Source organism: Pseudonaja textilis, chromosome 3 (genome assembly GCF_049901715.1).
Source record: "Pseudonaja textilis isolate UNSWEBS1 chromosome 3, rPseTex1.2, whole genome shotgun sequence".
NCBI lineage: Eukaryota > Metazoa > Chordata > Lepidosauria > Squamata > Elapidae > Pseudonaja > Pseudonaja textilis.
In genome coordinates, this window is record NC_141992.1 from 171960534 (window position 1) to 171979923 (window position 19390).

Here is a 19390-nt window from a genome sequence, read left to right on the forward strand (position 1 = left end):
CAATTGACTCATATTTGTGTCCCAGGTCATGTGTTTACCTTTTGTCACTTTCTGACAAGCAAAGTCCATGGGGAAGCCAGATTTACTTCATAACCATGTTATTAATTTAATAACTGCAGTGATTCACTAAACAACAATGGCAGAAAAGGTTGTAAAATGGGGCAAAACTCACTTAACAAATGTGTCAGCAACAAACATTTTGGGCTCAATTGTGTTCGTAAGTCAAGGACTACCTGTATTCAGAGGGACTACCTGTATTTATTGGAAAGATAATTTGGTTGCTTTATGCAGTCTCAATTTGCACTGCCCATGTCTTGAACTCCTAAACCTGATTATAAATTTGAAGGAAACTTTGGAAATTATCTAACTGTCAACTTAAGTTGTCAGAAATCCTGAGAAAATATTGAGACTAAGGGATTATATTTACGGCATAGATTCCTTCAGATAACAACATTTATAGGAATCAGCACATTATTTACAACACCTAGAAATATAGTGTGATTTCAACTACTCTTAAGGCTTTCCCTTGATGCATTACTTGTTCTTAGACTTTGGGCAATATTGCTTTGGAAACATCACAACCTCCTTCCACAGGTACCTAAGTAGGAAATAACTAATTCAATATTGCCTATAATGTTGCTAGGTGTCTTTCAATGTTTTAAGCCTATCTTTCTCAGCCCTGGAGATACAAGGCATTAAACTGGACCTGTTGTGTAAGAATACATGGACTACATGCTATTAATGATACTTAGAGAACTAATTTACTGAACAGAGAGGAAAAAAGATCATATTGCTGAAATATTGCCAGAAGAGGGCTTTTTTTCAAAACAAAATTTGGAAAACAAGCTGGAAGAATAGAAGGGTAGGTAAGTGAAGGGTAGGTAGGGAGAATAAAATTCATGGTTTTGGATGAGAAATCTTCAGCCTCATTTTAAATCCACACTTTTTTATTTGGGGTTTTATTATTTTTTTAAGGAAAAATGTAATGATTATTGCAATCAATCTGCTGAAATCTATTGGTAGCAATTATAGCAGGGATGAGCCATTAGAAGTAACACTGCTGTAAAAATGATTTCATTTAGAAGCCGGATGAATGTGCTCTCATTAGCATTAGAACTGTCAGCATTGCATCTATTAAGAATGATTAGTTGTTTATTTTTAAGTTGTTTATTTTTAAGTTGTTCTCTGGTGGGAAATGATGCTATCTCCTTATCAGAGAAGTTTAACAGAATTCTAAAAATTAATCTAGTCTTCTTTCACTTGGCAACAGCCTGCTTACAACTGTAGCCTTCCATGTGCATTTTAAAAGAACTGATTGCATGATTGGAACTGTCTTCTGGACTGAAAATGAACAGGATTGTTCTTGAGTTGATAGGGTTTAAAGGAAATTGATGACGTTTAAAGGACTCAGTGGCCAAATTGAAGGTTTTACATTGCACTCCTGGTGCCTAGCATGTAAGAGCTGTAGAGAAATGTGATTCTAGCCAGTGGCTAGGAGGAAGAGCTTTTCTAGCAAAGAGGAATCAGGAAAAAAGGTAAGCAGGAGCTACCAGCCAAGTTAAGATATTACTGAGAAAGGCAGACTAAGTGATTTATATTAGCATTTCTCAACTTCAGCAACATTTGGAGGTGTGGACTTCAAATTCTAGAATCCAGAAAACATTGGTGGTTCTGCTTCATGATTAAACCATTTTTCAAATAAGCCTTCGTGTTTCCAGTGTTTTTCTCCCAGCTTGGGAGAACCAGATGGATATTTCTTCCAACAGTATCAATAGTAATAGATGCCATTCAATGGTTTTCTGGGTTCTGTTTGTAGCACAAAAGGCACTCTGTTCTAACCCCACAAACAATATTGAATTTCATCACTGAATGAGTTTTTGAGTTTTCTGGTAAGAAACATCAACCTAGCCCACTAGGCTTCAGGGTTCTCAGTTCTTTCTTTCTATTTTTACTTACTATTATATCTCCCCCTCTCACAAATTGTACTCGCGGTTGAAATAACAAGAGATCACAGATGTAGCAGATGTCACTTAAGACGTCTACAGCAATCCAGTATATTATGTTGCTGGATGTTTGAACTGGGAATACTAATCGCAGTGGGATGAACCAGCAGTTCCAGTTATAAGCAACAGTAACTAAGAATAACCACATTATATAGCGACGATCTGGAAAAGAAAAATAACATTCTTGCTTAAATTATTATCATTGGGATTTGGGAATACATTTCTCCAGAAAAATAAATGAAGCACCTAAGGAAAATATCATAACTTGCTATGTTTAATTGCAGTCTGATAAGTGATGCGTGGTTTATTATTAGTTAACCTGTACACTAAAGTTATTTTTAGAAGGCTCAACTTCAGTCACTATTTTCCAACAGTTAATAGATTCCATATTTCGGGGCAAAGTTAATAGTCAGTCTAAGTTAACAAAAGGGTAAACATGCTTATCTATAGTGCAATAGCACTTGATGTCTGCAAAGGTCTTTGCATGTCCAAAGATAATCACTGAGAATTTCACTATCTTCAGCACTCCTTCCTCTGGAGAATTGGACTTGTACCTATGAATGGATCTATGGTTTCTGGCAGTTTAAATTTTTTCATATATTCTTTCGCAGAACGTTTCTTGACTGTAGAACTTGGCTTTTCCTCGGGTTTGCTTTCTTCTTTCTTTTCCTCTTTCTTTTCTTCTTTGGCAGCAGGGGCTGGGGGCTTGTTTTGGGGTGCTAAATAAATTTTGGAGAATCAGAAAGTTAATACTACTTTCTCAAATGCACCATGTTCATTGAAACTACAGAATTTTATCCTAGATCCTTTATCCTAGCGGTACTCTTTTTACAACTTCAAAAAAACATTTATTATTGCTTTAAAAAAATTATCTGACTGACAACTCAGTTATTAAATGAAGCAGATTCTAAGTGAAACTATGACTGTGCTTATGTTCTTACTACAGTTTTTCTTTGCTTTGCAGACCTGCAATGGTCATTAATGCGAGGATTGGTCTCAAAGTTACCTTTTCATCACTATCATAATTGAATGGTGGTCACTGTTCAAGGCAGTCATTAAATAAAAACTACCAGCAATTGTGTCAAGTAGCTTCATGAAAAAAGAAACATTAGCTTTAGTGCTGAACTCCAAAAGAGTTTTTTGAGTATTGATGTCTATTCAGCTTCTGAGTTGAATTGTAATGTGTCCTTACATTTTTAAAAAGTGTTTATAAAGCTTTCTACTTTCTACATGTGGTCTCTGTGCCATGCGTAAAGACTAATTTCTATGTAGGTGTCTTTGAATAAAAGACAGTACATAATATTTAACAAAGAGAGTGAACTGTGAGAATAGTGCTTCAGGAGTAAAAACCCTGAAACATTGAGACAGTATTTTAAAGTTGAGGCTTCTACTTTAAAAAAAAAATTTTTTTTTACAAAACAACAAAAATAGATATATTATAATCTCAATTTTCCACTATATATTTTGTGTCTTTTAAATTCAGTTTACATTTTCATTGAACTATAGAATATAGTACAGGTATACTGCTTGTAATCTTTCTTTAAAAAAGAGAGAAACATTTATTCTGCCAATTGTTAAATATGATGAATATTGATTTCAGATAAAATTCACATCTTACTGTGTCTTAATGAATCTATTCAGCCTAAAAATGCATTGGAATTATTAGTAACTAAATAAGCAGGATAGGAAATAGGGAGATTATTTCATTGCACCAAAAGTTATATAATTTTATTTTATTGAAAATACTCTCTGAATGTCATAATAGGTTGACTGGGAAAATATATCTTTGGTTTCAGTCATGATTAAAAATAATATTTTTAGAGTTTATGTGGGTTTCCAACTTGAACATTGTGACTTTGGGAATCCAAAATGAAAAAAATAAACAAAGACAGATAAATTAAAAGACAAACAGTAATTAATTAGCAACCTTCATACCCTCTCCCTGGTGGAAACCATACTCATGCAAATACAGGTAGTTCTTGACTTACGACCCCAACCGAGTCTTAAAATTTTCATTCTAAAACAACAATGTTGTTAAGTGTAGTAGCAATAGAGGACCTGTAGGGGGTGAAAGTAGCGCACTGCTGTGCCTTAACACCTATATGGGCCTCAAATACCTAGATGATCTCACTTAGAAGAGCTGTCCCTGGATTGTACATGATCTCACCTGCTAACATCACCATTTCCTTACTTGTATATTCTTAAGGATTGGTGGGGGAATTCACCAATCCAGGTGCTGTTTCTATATTACCTTTGTCTGCTTGTAAAAACTGTATAAAAGGAATAAACACTGCACAGGCAGTCAGACATCTTGAAAATGTCTGGTTATTGAACTCCATCAGTTTAATTAATTGTGCCTCATTTTATGAGTTTTTAAGCTACAGTTGTTAAGTGAATCATGCCGTTGGAAAATGAATCTGGCTCCCCCCATTGTCTTTGCTGGTCAGAAACTGGGTGGGAAGGTCAAAAATGGTGATCACATAATTCCAGGATCGTGCATACATGCCAGTCACTAAGTGTCCAAATTTTAATCACGTAACCATGTTGTGGGTGTTCTTGGAAATAAATTCAGTTTTTCAGGTTGGGATCACAGGCAGGAAACTTTTGAAGAACACTATTTTACAGAGTTAAACATTTGTGACTCAGAAAAGTAGAGGCAGCTCAGTATATTCTCAATATATTTCTGTACTGATATTTCTTTGAGGCTGAATAATGTAAGATTCTTGTCAAGCATTGAATAAACTATAAAACTTGGTAGATAAAGAGAAAGATATGACTTGGTAGATAAAGGGAAACTTCCTGGGTTAGTGTTGTACATATCTGACCAGGATGGTAATACTCTAGAACAAGGGTGTCAAACTCATGGCCCGTGGGCCAGATGCATCATGCGCTGGCCATCCCCACCCCCATTTTAGCAAAGGGGGAAAAGTCAGAATACGTCATGTGATGACAACACAACACTGCAAGTTTGATACCCCTGCTCTAGAATTAAACCAGCTGGACAACTTGGCTCACACTCCCAATTCATTACCTTCAAGCCATTCATAACACAGTGTAAGTAAAAAAGGTACAGCTTCCACAACTTACATGCAGTTGGACTGACTTCTGGTGAAGAGATTATTGGATTAGTCACCTTTTCCTTATAAGTAGCTGTTCTTTCTCGCAATTTTTGGACCATGTCTTGCAGCTGTATTTGTGCATATTCATTGATAATGATTTCTGGGCTGTTAATGGAAGTGCAAGTGGTAGGGCAATGATTATCTTTGAAAAAAAATATGACTACACCCATGTATTTAGATAAACTTAAAACTATCTAGCAATAATACAGATGGTCCCTTATCTTGAGAGTGGAATAATTTGATTATTAAAAGAGCAGATGCTGCAGAAGTAAAGCGTTAGATATCTTGCCTACTCTGTATAGGAAACATATGCTCAAGTGAGACAGCACAGTCTCATCACTGCCAGTAGATTTACACCTTTGGCTATGCTGAAGAACTAATTCCTTTATACCATAAATTATGTGGACTATTCCTCATTCTTACATAGTTACAGGCAGCAGCCAAAATTCTTTTCTCTCGTTATTCAATGTGCAACCTTTCAGCTTTTCTTTTGCATCCAATAAGCAGGCCAATTTAAACATTGTATGAAAAAAATAATTGGCCACTGATTCAAAGAAAGAACACTTGTCTTCAACTGCATTCAAAAGTACCAGGAGATCACCATTACAGTTGTCTTTTCTTTCTGCTGGTATGCTAGGAACATAATTGTCATTAATTGTTTCTCACTGCCAGTTTATGAATCATAAACTGGAAAATTAAGACTGCAATTATGTGTTTGCACATTTGGATGGTTTTTTAAAAAATAAATATACAGTGAATTGTATCTCTATTTTTTTATTCAATTCATCTTCAGAAATACAGTTTGAATCTTTTATGCTACACTAAATCTGGCTCCACACATTTCTTGGAAACAAAGCTATTAAAGTACAATTAAAATAGTTAAAATGATATCCGGAAAAGGTCATATCTTTTAATTACTGATTCCACCATCAAATTATTTTTATTATTACAAAGTTCTTATAACACATAAATGCAATGTCATCCTTTATGTGTCTTGATCATAAGAATATTAATGCCACTTGATAAAAATCCTACTATGTTATCCTTTCCCAAAGCCAAAGATACTTTCTTCTCTCAAATATAATTCAGAACAGAACAGAACAACAGAGTTAGAGGGAATCTTGTAGGTCTTCTAGCCCACCCCACTGCTTACACAGAAGACCCTATATCTTTTCTGATGGGTGATTGTCTTCTTAAAACCCTCCAGTGATGGAACACCCACAACTTCTGAAGGCAAGATGTTCCACTAGTTGATTGTTCTCACTGTTAGAAAATGTGACCTTAGTTCTAGGTTGGATCTCTCCTTGATTATTTTCCATAAAACTAAGTTTTCATAAATAATGATCATTATTACCTCCATTCACACAAAAAAAGAAGTCCAGTCACCACATCTCTCACACTTACATATTTGATAATGTTGTTGTGAGCATAAAACTAAAGGATAAATGTTATATACATCATCTTGAGTCCCTAAAGGACAGGAGGGGCAAAAGTCTATTAATGTGTGCATTGTTGGAGTAGGTAGAACTCTATTGAAATTAAAAATAATATTAGAAATACTGGTTTTAGAAAGATGCTTTGTTTGACTTCACTTGCTAAGTATAGCATCAACATTGTTAGAAAGAATCCCTTCACACACACACACAGGCAGATTAAATGAGGTTAACTGCAATGTAACCAGAGAATTGCAAATCTCAAAATACTCTCTAATTCATGCATTTCCTTTTTGGCACAACATCCTGATTGGACTGACCAAGGACTTTCACCTGCAGACCAGATACTCCCACAATTCTGTTTTCGCTCATATTACCTCGTTCATAATGTTAATAATGCTATTACAATAATAAAAAAAAATAGGGACAATTTGCATGGCTTCTGTGTCTCTGGTGAAATAATTTCTATATACTATAAGTCACTGGTTCTCAAAATGTGGTGTGGGGATTGTCAGGAAGTCTGTGAAGTCAAATATTTTAAAATGACTCAGTTTAAATTTCTAATACAGTAATTATCAATAGATACAATCCACATAAACCAAAGCCTTTTTTGGATCCTGAAACATTTTTAAAATATGTATAGGGCTCCTACACCAAAACATTTAAGAACTGTTATAAGCTATTCTGGAGCTAGACAAGAAGGATGCTCTGCTTCCTTCAGCAATACCATCAGCAAACCATACCTAAATTGTAGACTATCCATTTACTATATATTCCCTTTAATTCTTTGCAAACATGTATAAGATCTGGGCTAAATAGTCTTTTGGCTCTTGTCTAGTTCTGGGTAGAAGTCTAGTGATCACTGTATTTTTGCTAACTTAATAGAGAAACTACTTTGGACCTATCTAATTTGCATTGACTTATTTCTTAAGGTGAGTTTTTGTCACCACAAATTTATGTAATGAACAGGTTAGAAAACCTAGGTATTGTGTTAGGAAATTTTGGTATGATTGCCTGTGTGATTGCTTTATAGGAAGACAGACATCCCTATAAAGATCCTTTACAGTACTGTCTGAAGTTGTAGGTGGAATATTTCAATGAGGTGAGGAGATGCTACTTAGGAAACAGACACAAGAGACCGGAGCCTCCAGTGGCTTAATGGTCAGAGAAATAAATTTAGGAAGGAAACTGCCCCAATGAATCAAGGAATTAAACACAACAGTAGGAAGTTTATACTTTCAGTCTTGCAGTGCATAAGCGCACCAACGTGCCTACCATCCCTGTCCTATTGATTCTTTTTATTTTTCTTATATGTATCCATTTCATGTATTCATAACTATGTTTATACTTATACCTATTATCTTGTAAGTGATTGACAAATCAAATAAATAAATAAATCAAATAAAATTCTGTTAATGTATACTTACAATAAAGTAGATTTAGTTCATCTAGTCTTGACTGTTTTACCTGGGAGAGCTGACAGATAAACCAGTCCTCTCTAACCCAGCCTCTCTTTTTAGGACCAGATTGAAGACAACTGGAGAACAATCCTGGCTGGCTGATTCTGCAGTGTTAGATTGCTGAACGGGGTCTTATGTACAGCTCTGGTGCTGCTCTAGTTAGGCCAGTCAGGAACCCCCCTAACTAAGTGTAAGAGAGCAATGGGTGGGTTCAGGAAGGTATCATGGCTCAAATCAGGAAAAAAGGATAATTGCTGGAAGTGCAGTGCCTTTTCCAGAACCTTTGCAGAAGTAACTTGTATCTGTGGAAGCTTCCTGACCCTCTCAGAATTCAGTTCATTAACTGCCCTGAAAACTCTGCATCCTATTAAACTGGTTAGTGCAAGATATCTTGTTGCAAACCATGTCCAGGTGAGCACTTGGCGAGATCAGTATGAAAGGCTTATATAGATTTTGTCAAATATTCTGGAAATGAACATCCATTTCTTCACCAACTAACATAACTAGATTAGCTAGCCCTTCAAAACAGCCAAAGGGTGCTGCTTCATTATTCAATTTTAATACTGCCCTGATACTTGATAATTCACTTCAGATGAGCTAGGGCACAGTCCTTCAATAGAAATGAACTCTTTTCCTGAATAACTGATTTTTGATTTATGACATGAATTTCAGTTGCCTAAAATACTGTACATTAAATTGTGCTGAGCCTGCAGTAAAGTTATACATTCTCCTGACCTTCATTCACTCCACACATGAAAAGAAATCTACTGGGATATAAGTGAAGTACTGCTAAAAGCAGCTGCAAAAGAATCTGCATTTAATTTAAACATTTCTAACATATTTGCTTAAAACAAAAATGTTTCTGATATAAAAACAAAAATTCCTGATATAAACATGACAGACTGCCTTTAGTTTGTATAAGTTACCAAATACTTAGAAACATACTTAATACTTAAAAACAATCTTGAAGGCCTACAAAACCTAAACACGAAAAGGAATAAGCAAAAATGTTGCTCTAGCTTTGGACATTTAAAAAATGTCATCACAAAAGATGACACAAAGCCCTCATATTTGTTAAAACTATTTCTATAAAATCATGGACAGTCCTATCATTTGGTTACTTTTTTGACATGTTGTTGGTAAAGAGGTTTGTTTATGATTTCTACTTGCCCAGGTTCTTCTCTAAAGAAGGAGGTTGCCCATAACAATCAAGGTGAATAATACCTGATTGTGAGAGGAAAGTATAAACTATTTCTTTGTATTCTTTTTATACAAATTAGGGGATGCAATGGCTCAATAGTTAAAGACCCTGAGCTTGTCAGCTGGAACCCAAGTTTGGGACCCAAGAGCCACATGATGCGATGAGCTCCATTACTTGCCCCAGATCCTATCCACCTAGCAGTTCAAAAGCATGCAAATGTGAGTAGATAGATACCACTTCAATGGGAACATAAAGCCTTAGCATATACTCATGCTAACTGCATGACCACAGAAAATATTGGCTCCCTCAGCTAAGAAATAGAGATGAGCTAAGAAATAGAGATGTAGAGTCAGGTATGAGTTCTTTATTATTACCTTTGCCTTTTTTTATACAGATAAGGATAAATATGGATACTTGTAACTACATGGCCAAAAAAGCATTAAGAGTTGTTAACCTAATCCTACATAGCTTTTTCTCTGGTAATATCACACTACTAACTAGAGCATACAAAACATTTGCTAGACCAGTACTTGAATACAGCTCATCAGTCTGGAGACCACATTGCATATCTGATATTAGCACAGTTGAGAAAGTCCAGAAATATTTCACAGGAAGAGTTCTCCACTCCTCTACTCATTATAGAATACCTTATGCCACCAGACTTGAAATTCTAGACCTAGAAAACCTTGAATTACGCCATCTTCGGTCTGATCTAAGTATAGTATATAAAATCATACATTAAAATGACTTACCTGTCAATGAATACTTCAGCTTCAACCATAACAACACAAGAGCACACAATAGATACAAACTCAAGGTTAACCGCACCAAACTTGACTGCAGGAAATATGACTTCAGCAACAGAGTGGTCAATGTCTGGAATACCCTACCTGACTCTGTGGTTTCTTCCCCAAACCCCCAAAACTTTAACCTTAGACTGTCTACTATTGACCTCGCCGCTTTCCTAAGAGGTCTGTAGGGGGTGTGCATAAGTGCACCAACGTGTTACCATCCCTGTCCTATTGTTTCTTTTATTTTTCTTATATGTACCCATTTCATGTATTCATGTATATACTTATACCTATTATCTTGTAAGTGATTGACAAATCAAATAAATAAATAAATAAATTTATTTTTATAATCAGCTGTTGGTAGCATTGAAAACAATTTAATATGATTCTGTAATCCAATAATGCCATTTCTAAGAATCATGCATTTTCATTAACATTTGGATGAATTCCATTCAGTGAAATTTCCTACCACATTAATTAAAAGCTTTCTTGTAAACAATGGGTGAATTTCATTGCTTCCTGTCCAGGATTGATAATATGTTAGTGGTGATGTACACTAATGGATTCCAACCTGTGTTCTAACCTCTACTACTAATCAGTGAATCTTGGAGTGTTCAAAAATAAACTAAGAGAAAAACTAAAGACAGATATGACAAAGATTCCAGAAGAAATATTGTAAGTTGTCATACTTTCCCCAAATCTCATAAAATTTCAAATGAGGGCATCACAACATGAGATGTGATTATCCTACAACAATTCAGTGTTTCCTAAAATTATTATTTACATTATTGAATTTTTATTTCCATGGACTCCATATGGAGCACATATGCAATAATGCATGCTGAATTTTCAATTCCTGGTATAAAATATTCCTTAAACACTTTCAGGACAAAAGAATAAAAGAAAGGGTTAAATAAAGTTTCTGGGAAAGAGTTTACATTTCTCCCTCTTCATTCCTTCTTGAGAAATCCATACAAATAGTATGCGTCCATTGAAGTAGCCTGAAAAGGGATTGGATACTTCATCCTTTGGTTCTAAATGTCCCCATTTTAGTTGGCCATACTCAGAGGTGGTATTCAGCAGGTTCTGACCAGTTCTGGAGAACCAATAGCAGAAATTTTGAGTAGTTTGGAGAACCAGCAAATACCACCTCTGACTGGAGATTTTACAGTATCCTTCCCCTGCCACATCCATCAAGCCATGCCCACAAAACTGGTAGTAAAAATATTGAATCCCACCACCAGAGATACTATTTAATTATTAACTGGCTTGAGTACATTTATTTTCAGAGTTATTACGGTATTGCAAAAAGGGCTCTCTATTCCTCATCCTGTTCTACTCCTCCTCCATCTTTTCCGAGGAAGGGTCCTTTCCAGATACAAACAAAAATATTTGATTCCAGGAGTTTTCAATCCTATTTGATTAAAGCATTTAGGACAGCAACCTTCTAATGGAAGTTTCCCATAGTCCTTTGTTTTGTTTCCAAATTACATTTCTCTATACTGTACCTGAAAGTTCCCTTCAACCATGATCTAGAGAAGTCACTAGCTTAACTTCTTGCCATTTTGTGGAAGGAAGCATGAAATTTAAAGTAAATCCTAAAGTAAGATTAATGCAATGTAATTATAAAATCTTCCTTAAAATTTGCCCTATCCACATAACAGAGTTTCTCCTATTTTTAATCAACCAACCTGTTATCTGTTGCCCTCAACTCCCTCCTCAAATATTAAATGCAGCAAAGAAAGGGTCATAATCCTTTAACATACATTCACAAAGACAATTGAGTTTTGAAAAATAAAATTTGCGTAACAAAAGGAGTTCTAGCAAATCTTTGCCATATTATGCTTGACTATAACCATCTCAATTTGTCACAGTGTGCTTATTTTTTTCCACTTTTCTTTTGTACCATCACAACTTTAATACAGTCACTTAAAACTTGTTTCATGCTCCAACAGATAAGCTGATTGTAGATGGATGCAATGTTCATTTTATTAGGTGATTCTCTTAGGGATTCCTCTTTGTTATAATTAATGAAGGCATGGTGATTAATAGCATAATTAATTGCTCATTTAATAGCTCTGATTATGTGCCTAAACAATGTCATAGTTATTCTTGAGTGAGACTAAATTATGGGCAAGCTAAAGCAAACTATCCATCACAGTAAAGCTTCATAACAAAAGGCATCTTCTAATGCAGACCTATACAATTTATGATCCTTGTGGCCTGTGCCTAACTCCACTGTATAATCCATAGGGGAAAACATATCAGTGCAAATTTTAGATAGTCATCTTATCTGTTCTGACCCAGAAACTTGGACTCAGTAGATACTGGAAATAGCAATCTCATTTTTAAAAAATAATTGTTCCTTTGAAAGTTATTTGTTTTATTAATCTTTCTATGCTTATTAATCCATGATAGGTTACATCCCTGCTGATTCGGTCTTTTATTCCTCTAATTGATTCTTGAAGTAATATGTGATTTGCATAGTAATCTGCTTTTGCAGGTCTTGTTTACCTTTTTGAATTTATTTCTTGTAAGGAGAAAAAAAATTTTTTTTACCCACCCACAAAACGCATATGTATTATTTGCTACATGTATCTCACAAAAGGAGTTGTAGCCCACAAAGTTCACGCAGCAATAAGATAAAAGTGATCCATTTAAGATTATCCAAGTTGCTTCTTTCATGTTCTGTTAGCTGTAAGTCATCAATTAAGTGAATTGTCAGTCTGTTTTATCCTGTTCTGCTGAACTGTTGTTCCTATCCTTTATATAATTTTCCTGGTTGCCTAGTTCAAGAGCACATCATCAGCTCCTGATCAAAGCATGAACTTTGAGAGGAACCTTGAGAGGAAAAGAAAACAATGGCCCTAATTCAGTTACTCCAGCACTTGAGGTTGTAAGAAGAGCCATCAAGCCCTTGAACAAGTCTTGAACTCTTGACCTCTGTCCCTGTCATTCTGACTCTTGGACCTACACTCAATCTCTTGCTTGATAATCAGATCAGCTGATATAATTTCCTGTTGCCAAAATACAATGTCTATTCCTTTCTCCTGCTCTTAGAATACTATTTGCCTCAAACAGCAAGGCAAGTCTTAACACTCTGACTAGAGTAATCTCTAATTACTCTCAGGAACTTTATGACATGGCAATAAAGACTTTTAACTTGTATTTACCTGACACTGTTTTGCACTGTTTGTTATGGAACAGGCTCTGATGGGCAATATGATTGGGAAAAGGGAGTGATGGTGGCCTGAGACAGAATTGCTCCTGAACTGCCTCTCCCCCTGTGCTAATTGTCACGGCTCACAGTCTGGGGAACTTTGGAAGATAAAGCATTAAAAAAAAGATACAGAGAGAAAGAGTCTATATTAAGGCCTAATTGTGGAAATAAGTGTACTAAAGTATAATTATTTATCTACTGTTAATGGTGTCTGAAGGGTGATTTAAGACCCTGAATTTTAATCCTTATTTGATTTATGTTTTTCCCAATGTGGAGTTTAATGCAGCTTCTCTTTTATTACTGGTTGATTGCTTTTAAAATGTATTCATTAGTTCATTGTGTACTACCTAAACTTATTTTGGTGACTGAGGCAGCTTATAACAGAATAAGAGTTGGAAGGGACCTTGGAGGTCTTCTACTCCCACCCCCTGCTAAGACAGGAAACCCTATATCAAGGGTCTTCAAATTTGGCAAGTTTAAGACGTGTGGACTTCAACTCTGGAGGAGGAATTCTGAGAATTGAAGTCCACAAGCCTTAAAGCTATCAAATTTGAAGACCCCTGCAATACCATTCCAGACAAATCCATGTCCAATCTTTCAGTGTTAGAGCATTCACAACTTCTGGAGGAAAGTAGTTCCACTGATTAATTGTTCTAACTGGCAAGCAATTTCTTCTTAGTTCTAGGTTGCTTCTCTCCTTGATTAATTTCCACCCATTGCTTCTTGTCCTGCCTTCAGGTGTTTTGGAGAATGGGTTGACTCCCTCTTCTTTGTGACAACCCCTTAGATATTGGAACACTGCTATCATGTCACTTCTAGTCCTTTTTTCACTAAGCTAGGGATACTCAATTCCAGCAACCAAATCTTTATATGTTTTGGGCTCCAGTCCCCTAATCATCTTTGTGTATCTTCTCTACATTCTTTCAAGAGTTTCAATATCTTGTTTACATTGTGCGACCAAAGCTGGATGGAGTATTCCAAGTGTGGTCTCTATAAAGAAAAGCAAATTATATATCAAAAAAGAAATGCAATGTAGCTATTCCAGTTGTTATAAATATAGACTTTTGTAGATTTATAAGTTATTTCTGAGTTGAAATGCATAGAATTTTGATTGCTAGATCCAATATAAAATGGGAGCTAAGATGAGTATGATAGATTGCCACTGAAAAACTCTTAGTGCAAGATTTTTTTTTTCAAATTAACAAGTTTTGTAACTGATTTAAAATGATTGCTTCAGGTTTTTCAACCAAGCAACCAACCAGCCAGACAGCCAGTTTACTATGCCTGAACCTAGAATAACTCAAATAAATTATGCTAAATTAGGTCAAAGATTTTCAAAGACAGATTCCGTTCCAATTTTCCATTTTTACATTTGGGAGATATTAATGATAGCCTGCTATATATGAATTTTTGAAGTTTGGATTAGCTTGAAAAAATGATTTTCATTTGGCTTAGTTATATAGAAAATAACTCTGAAGCTTTGAAGAATATTAATCATTAAGTAGTTTAATTCCTTTTTAAAAATCCTGAAGAAAGGTTATATTTATTACATAATTTGGGACAGAAAGCAGTGCCTAAATGAATTAATAGCAAGTGAAAAGGGGAGTAATGTGACATGTAAAGTTTTTGTACTTATTTCATAACTTTTTATGATATACTTAGGATTTAAATAGAAAAGAACATAGAAAAGAACATTGGTATTTAAAAGCTTTTGATTTGCACCCCACCTCTAGTAACTTCCATCTCTTGAATAAACATACAATCCTAACACTTAGAATAACAGGGAAGATGCCAGCGTCTCATAATAATTCACACCTAAGGAAGTTCTTCCTTCCCAAGCTTAACACATCCTTAGGGCAACAACCCTAACACACACCTCACATAACACACCTAACATACACCTCAAAGCCTAGGGCAGGAACCTCAATCTGCATATCTAAACATCAAAGCCCACTTGTCATAATATATAGCTCTGGTAGAACATATCTAATGTTGTAGGCTACTATTCTACTTCTAACATCTGCCTCTTGTAATTATTTGGAATTCAAGAAACAGACTAAGAAATTCTTCTTACAATCTAAACTTGCGACTAAATAGCCAGTACGAGCCTTTCAACCTGTTCCTGGCTGAGGTAGTAGGTGGAGTGATCTCAACAATGTCTCGAGTTTCTTCTCCCATGTTTTAAGGTTTATGAATTTGGAAGCAGATACAGATATTTTCTTCTACAGATTTCAATATTTTTTTGGTAGTCTGCCCCAAAGCTGATGCCTCCAGTTGCAATATAAGTATAATTTATTATAGAGAAGGCATTTCCTTCAAGTTCCTTGAGCTATTATGTGATTAGATTAATATCCCCTTCCCTTTTCCTTCAGGAGCTCAAGGTGATCTATGTCTTGCAAGGGACCAAATGAACAAGTAATCATCCACACTTACAAAAATAAATACAGTAGAAAATAATGAAGACAAATGATTCAAACCATTATTCCACATCAGTAGTTTAATGTTAGCATCACAAGAACTCATTTATGAAACAGAATTGTTTTCCTGAATAATGATTTTAGTGGTATACTTTATGTGTTATATTATTTCTGCAGGCACTCTGCTTAATCAGCAAAGAGAGGGGGGAATTACAAATTAATAAATAAAGAAGTTAGTACCAGACTGAATGTAGCAATCGTCAATTTCCTGCAAGTAACATCACCTACCCTCTATTGTACTACAGGTTGCTTCCTGCAAGTGGCTGCTCATGGTTGCTTTTTCATCTTATCCACTACATGAGACTTTCCTCCCAAAGCAGAGATAGTATTCAGCAGGTTTTGGAGAACCGGTAGCGGAAATTTTGAGTAGTTCAGAGAACTGGTAAATACCATCTCTGGTTGGCCCCGCCCCCATCTATTCTCTGCCCCCCCGAATCCCAACGGATTGGCTGGGTCTTTTTTCATTGCCCTGCACAGGAGAATGGAACTGGAAAGCAGGTTAGTGGCGTGGGGAAGGAATGGAGATTTTACAATATCATTCCCCTGAAGTGGGGAGGGAATGGGGATTTTACAGTATCCTTCCCCTGCCACGCCCACCAAGCCACGCCCACCAAGCCACACTACACCCACCAAGCCACACCATGCCCACCATGCCATGCTCACAGAACCAGTAGTAAAAAAAATTGAACACCACCACTGCCCCAAACTGATAGTTGGAAACATTTCCAGTACCAGATAATGCATAGACACAATGATTACTGTTAAGTTTGAGCAATGAGAGGCTGAACCAGAGCATGAGTGCAACAGTACTTTATTTACAAATAAAGGGCTGACCGTGCTTGCCAAGCCTGGAACTGGCTCGCAGCAATCAGCAGCCAGTTGGACCCCGCAGCCTGCTTTTATAGCTGGCTGCTGGGGAGAACTGACCAATGGGAATGGGGGAATAACGCCCACACAAGTGAGTGGACCTGAGTGAGAACTCCTTGAGTCCTCAGGACATAACACCCCTTCCCCCCAGATGCGAACACGCATAGTCCTTGAGGTAAATGGGGGGTTTGTGTTGGCGCCCGGAGCGGCGCAACTCGGGAACATTGTCTGACTGTTCGGTATCAGTCTGTGACGGTTGAGCTGGCATAGTGTCGCCAACACTCTCTCTGGACTGGGCATCCTCGGAAACCACCGGGTTGGTTTCTGGAGTCAAACTCTCGTGGGTTGGATCTGGTTGATCAACTCTCTGGGCGCTGTTGTCCGGGTTTGGGCTGACCGGAACGACCGCTGGCGCAGACTGGTCACTGGGTGCGATGTGGCTGGGTGGCGGATGGGACGGTTCCCCTTCAACTGGAGACTCTGGATTCTTGTTTGCGAGGTTGCTGAGGCGCCTTCTGAGTTGGTCTATGTGTCTCCTCCAGACGCGACCATCCTCCAGCCTGACTCTATATGATCTCGGCCCGGTGACGGCGATGACCTCGCCCGGAATCCAAAGTGGGTCCCCAGCGAAATTCCTTGCGAATATCGGCTCCTGTAACATAAAATGTCTAACCCCCGAAGTGGAAGCGAGGGGAGAGTCAGGGCAGTATTGTGGGTGCAGTCTATCTAATACAGTCCTCAGGCGCCGCCCATCAGAAGTTCCGCTGGGGACTTATTGGTGACTGCACAGGGGGTTGAGTGCTGGCTCATCAGGAACCGTGAGAGTTTGTGGTGCCAGTCATCTCTGCCAAACCTAGCGAGGGCCTCTTTGGTGGTCCTGACGGCCCTTTCAGCCAACCCATTACTCGCAGGGTGAAATGGGGCTGTGAAAATGTGGCGAATGCCTAGGTTGGCTGCAAAATGGCTGAATTCTACTGATGCGAACTGTGGGCCATTATTGGAGACCAAGGAGTCGGGTAGTCCATGGGTAACGAACAGGCGCGTTAACACGTTGGTGATTGCTAGTGTGGTGGTCGTGGATAGCTGCGCCACGTCTATCCACTTGGAATAAGCGTCCACGACCACTAGGAACATCTTTCCATGCACGGGGCCGGCCAGATCGATATGGATTCTAGACCAAGGGGCGCTGGCGCTCTCCCATCTGGTAGGGGTGGCGATGGGGGGAGCAGGACGGGATTCCTGGCAAATGCTGCAGGAACTTACCCAATTGACAATGTCCTCATCTAGACCCGGCCACCACACGTAGCTGCGTGCCAACGCCTTCATTCTCACAATGCCGGGTGTCCCTCGTGCAACACCTCCAGGACTCGGACGCAGCGAGGTCGGAATGATCACTCGAGTGCCCCACAGTAGACAACCCTGCAAACTGGACAGCTCCTGCATGCGAGTCTTAAAGGGTGCGAATTTGTTATCAACATTGCCTCCCGGCCACCCCCTCCTCACCCAGTCGAGCACCTGGGCGAGCGTTTGGTCTGCCTTGGTTTTGGCGGCGATGTCAAGGGCGGTGATGGGCAGGTCCAACTGGGTGATTTCAAAAATGGCATTGACAGGAGCTGGGTCTTCAGCCGGAGCGGGTAAGGGGCAGCGACTGAGTGCGTCAGCGTGGGATAGAGTTTTGCCCGGGCGGTGGATAAGTTTGTATGAGTAGGCCGCTAGGAAAAGCGTCCACCTTGTCATCCGAGGGGAGAGGACTTGAGGTGTCTGTTTGTCGCCGGCCAGTAGGCCCAGGAGGGGCTTATGGTCGGTGACCAGTTCAAGAAGTGGCCAAAAAGGAATTCGTGAAACTTTTTCACGGCTTCAACAGCTGCTAGGGCTTCCTTGTCTATTTGGCTGTAATTTCGCTCCGTGGCCGAGAGCGTCCTGGAGAAAAAGGCGATGGGGGCCTCGGCGCCATTGGCGAGTCGGTGACTAAGGACCGCCCCAATTCCAAAAGGGGATGCGTCTGCTGCCAGTACTAAAGGAAGGTTGGGGTCGAATTGGATGAGCACTGCCTCTGACGTAAGTAGTGATTTGACGGCGTTAAACGGCTGGTCTTCTTTGTGCCCCCAGTGCCACGGTGACTTTTTGTCTAGTAATCTGTGTAGGGGTTCGGCTACTGAGGCTTTATGGGGCAAAAAGGATGCATAAAAGTTTAGGAGTCCCAAGAAAGCTTGTAGCTCCGTTTTGGAGGTCGGTGTGGGAGCTTCGTGGATCGCCCTGACCTTGGACTCCAGGGGTGAATGCCATAGGCGTCAATTTTATAACCCAGAAAGTCCACCTGTCTAGTGGCAATGGCGCATTTTTCTTTTTTTAACTTGAGGCCATGCTGTCTGAACCGCTCTAACACTGCTCGCACTCTCTGGAAGAGTTGGGGTCTGTCCCTGGCCGAGACCAAGATGTCGTCGAAGTAGGGTACTACACCAGGGCGGCCCTGTAAAATCCGCTCCATGAGGGATTGAAAAATACCCGGGGCAACACTTACGCCAAATTGGAGACGCTTGCATCGGAAGGCACCCCTGTGAATGACGATGGTCTGAAGTTCCGCTGTTTGGTTATCAACAGGGAACTGTTGATATGCTTGAGACATGTCCAATTTAGCAAAAATACTGCCCGGTTCGAATGTGTGTAATAAGTGCTGAATGACGGGCACGGGATAGGCGCTAACTTGTAAATATTTATTGATTGTTGTCTTGTAGTCCGAGCAAATTCTCAGGCTACCATCTTTTTTGAGGGGTGTGACAATAGGCGTCTCCCACTTGGCGAAATCTGTTGGCTCAATG

General features: G+C 38.5%; 1 protein-coding gene and 1 long non-coding RNA gene across 2 annotated transcripts in view; both read right to left on the minus strand.

The window, feature by feature from the left end:
- LOC148126425 (uncharacterized) overlaps positions 1 to 19390 on the minus strand; it is a 402020-nt gene that overhangs the window by 25244 nt on the left and 357386 nt on the right. The window lies entirely within an intron of this gene.
- Positions 1 to 19390, minus strand: part of CNGB3 (cyclic nucleotide gated channel subunit beta 3) — a 70442-nt gene that overhangs the window by 23200 nt on the left and 27852 nt on the right. The window contains exons 4-6 of the mRNA XM_087931484.1: positions 5091 to 5227; positions 2558 to 2722; positions 1957 to 2165 (exon numbers count right to left, since the gene is read on the minus strand). Coding sequence (XP_087787610.1) covers positions 1957 to 2165; positions 2558 to 2722; positions 5091 to 5227 — 511 coding nt within the window. The remainder of the gene's footprint in view (positions 1 to 1956; positions 2166 to 2557; positions 2723 to 5090; positions 5228 to 19390) is intronic.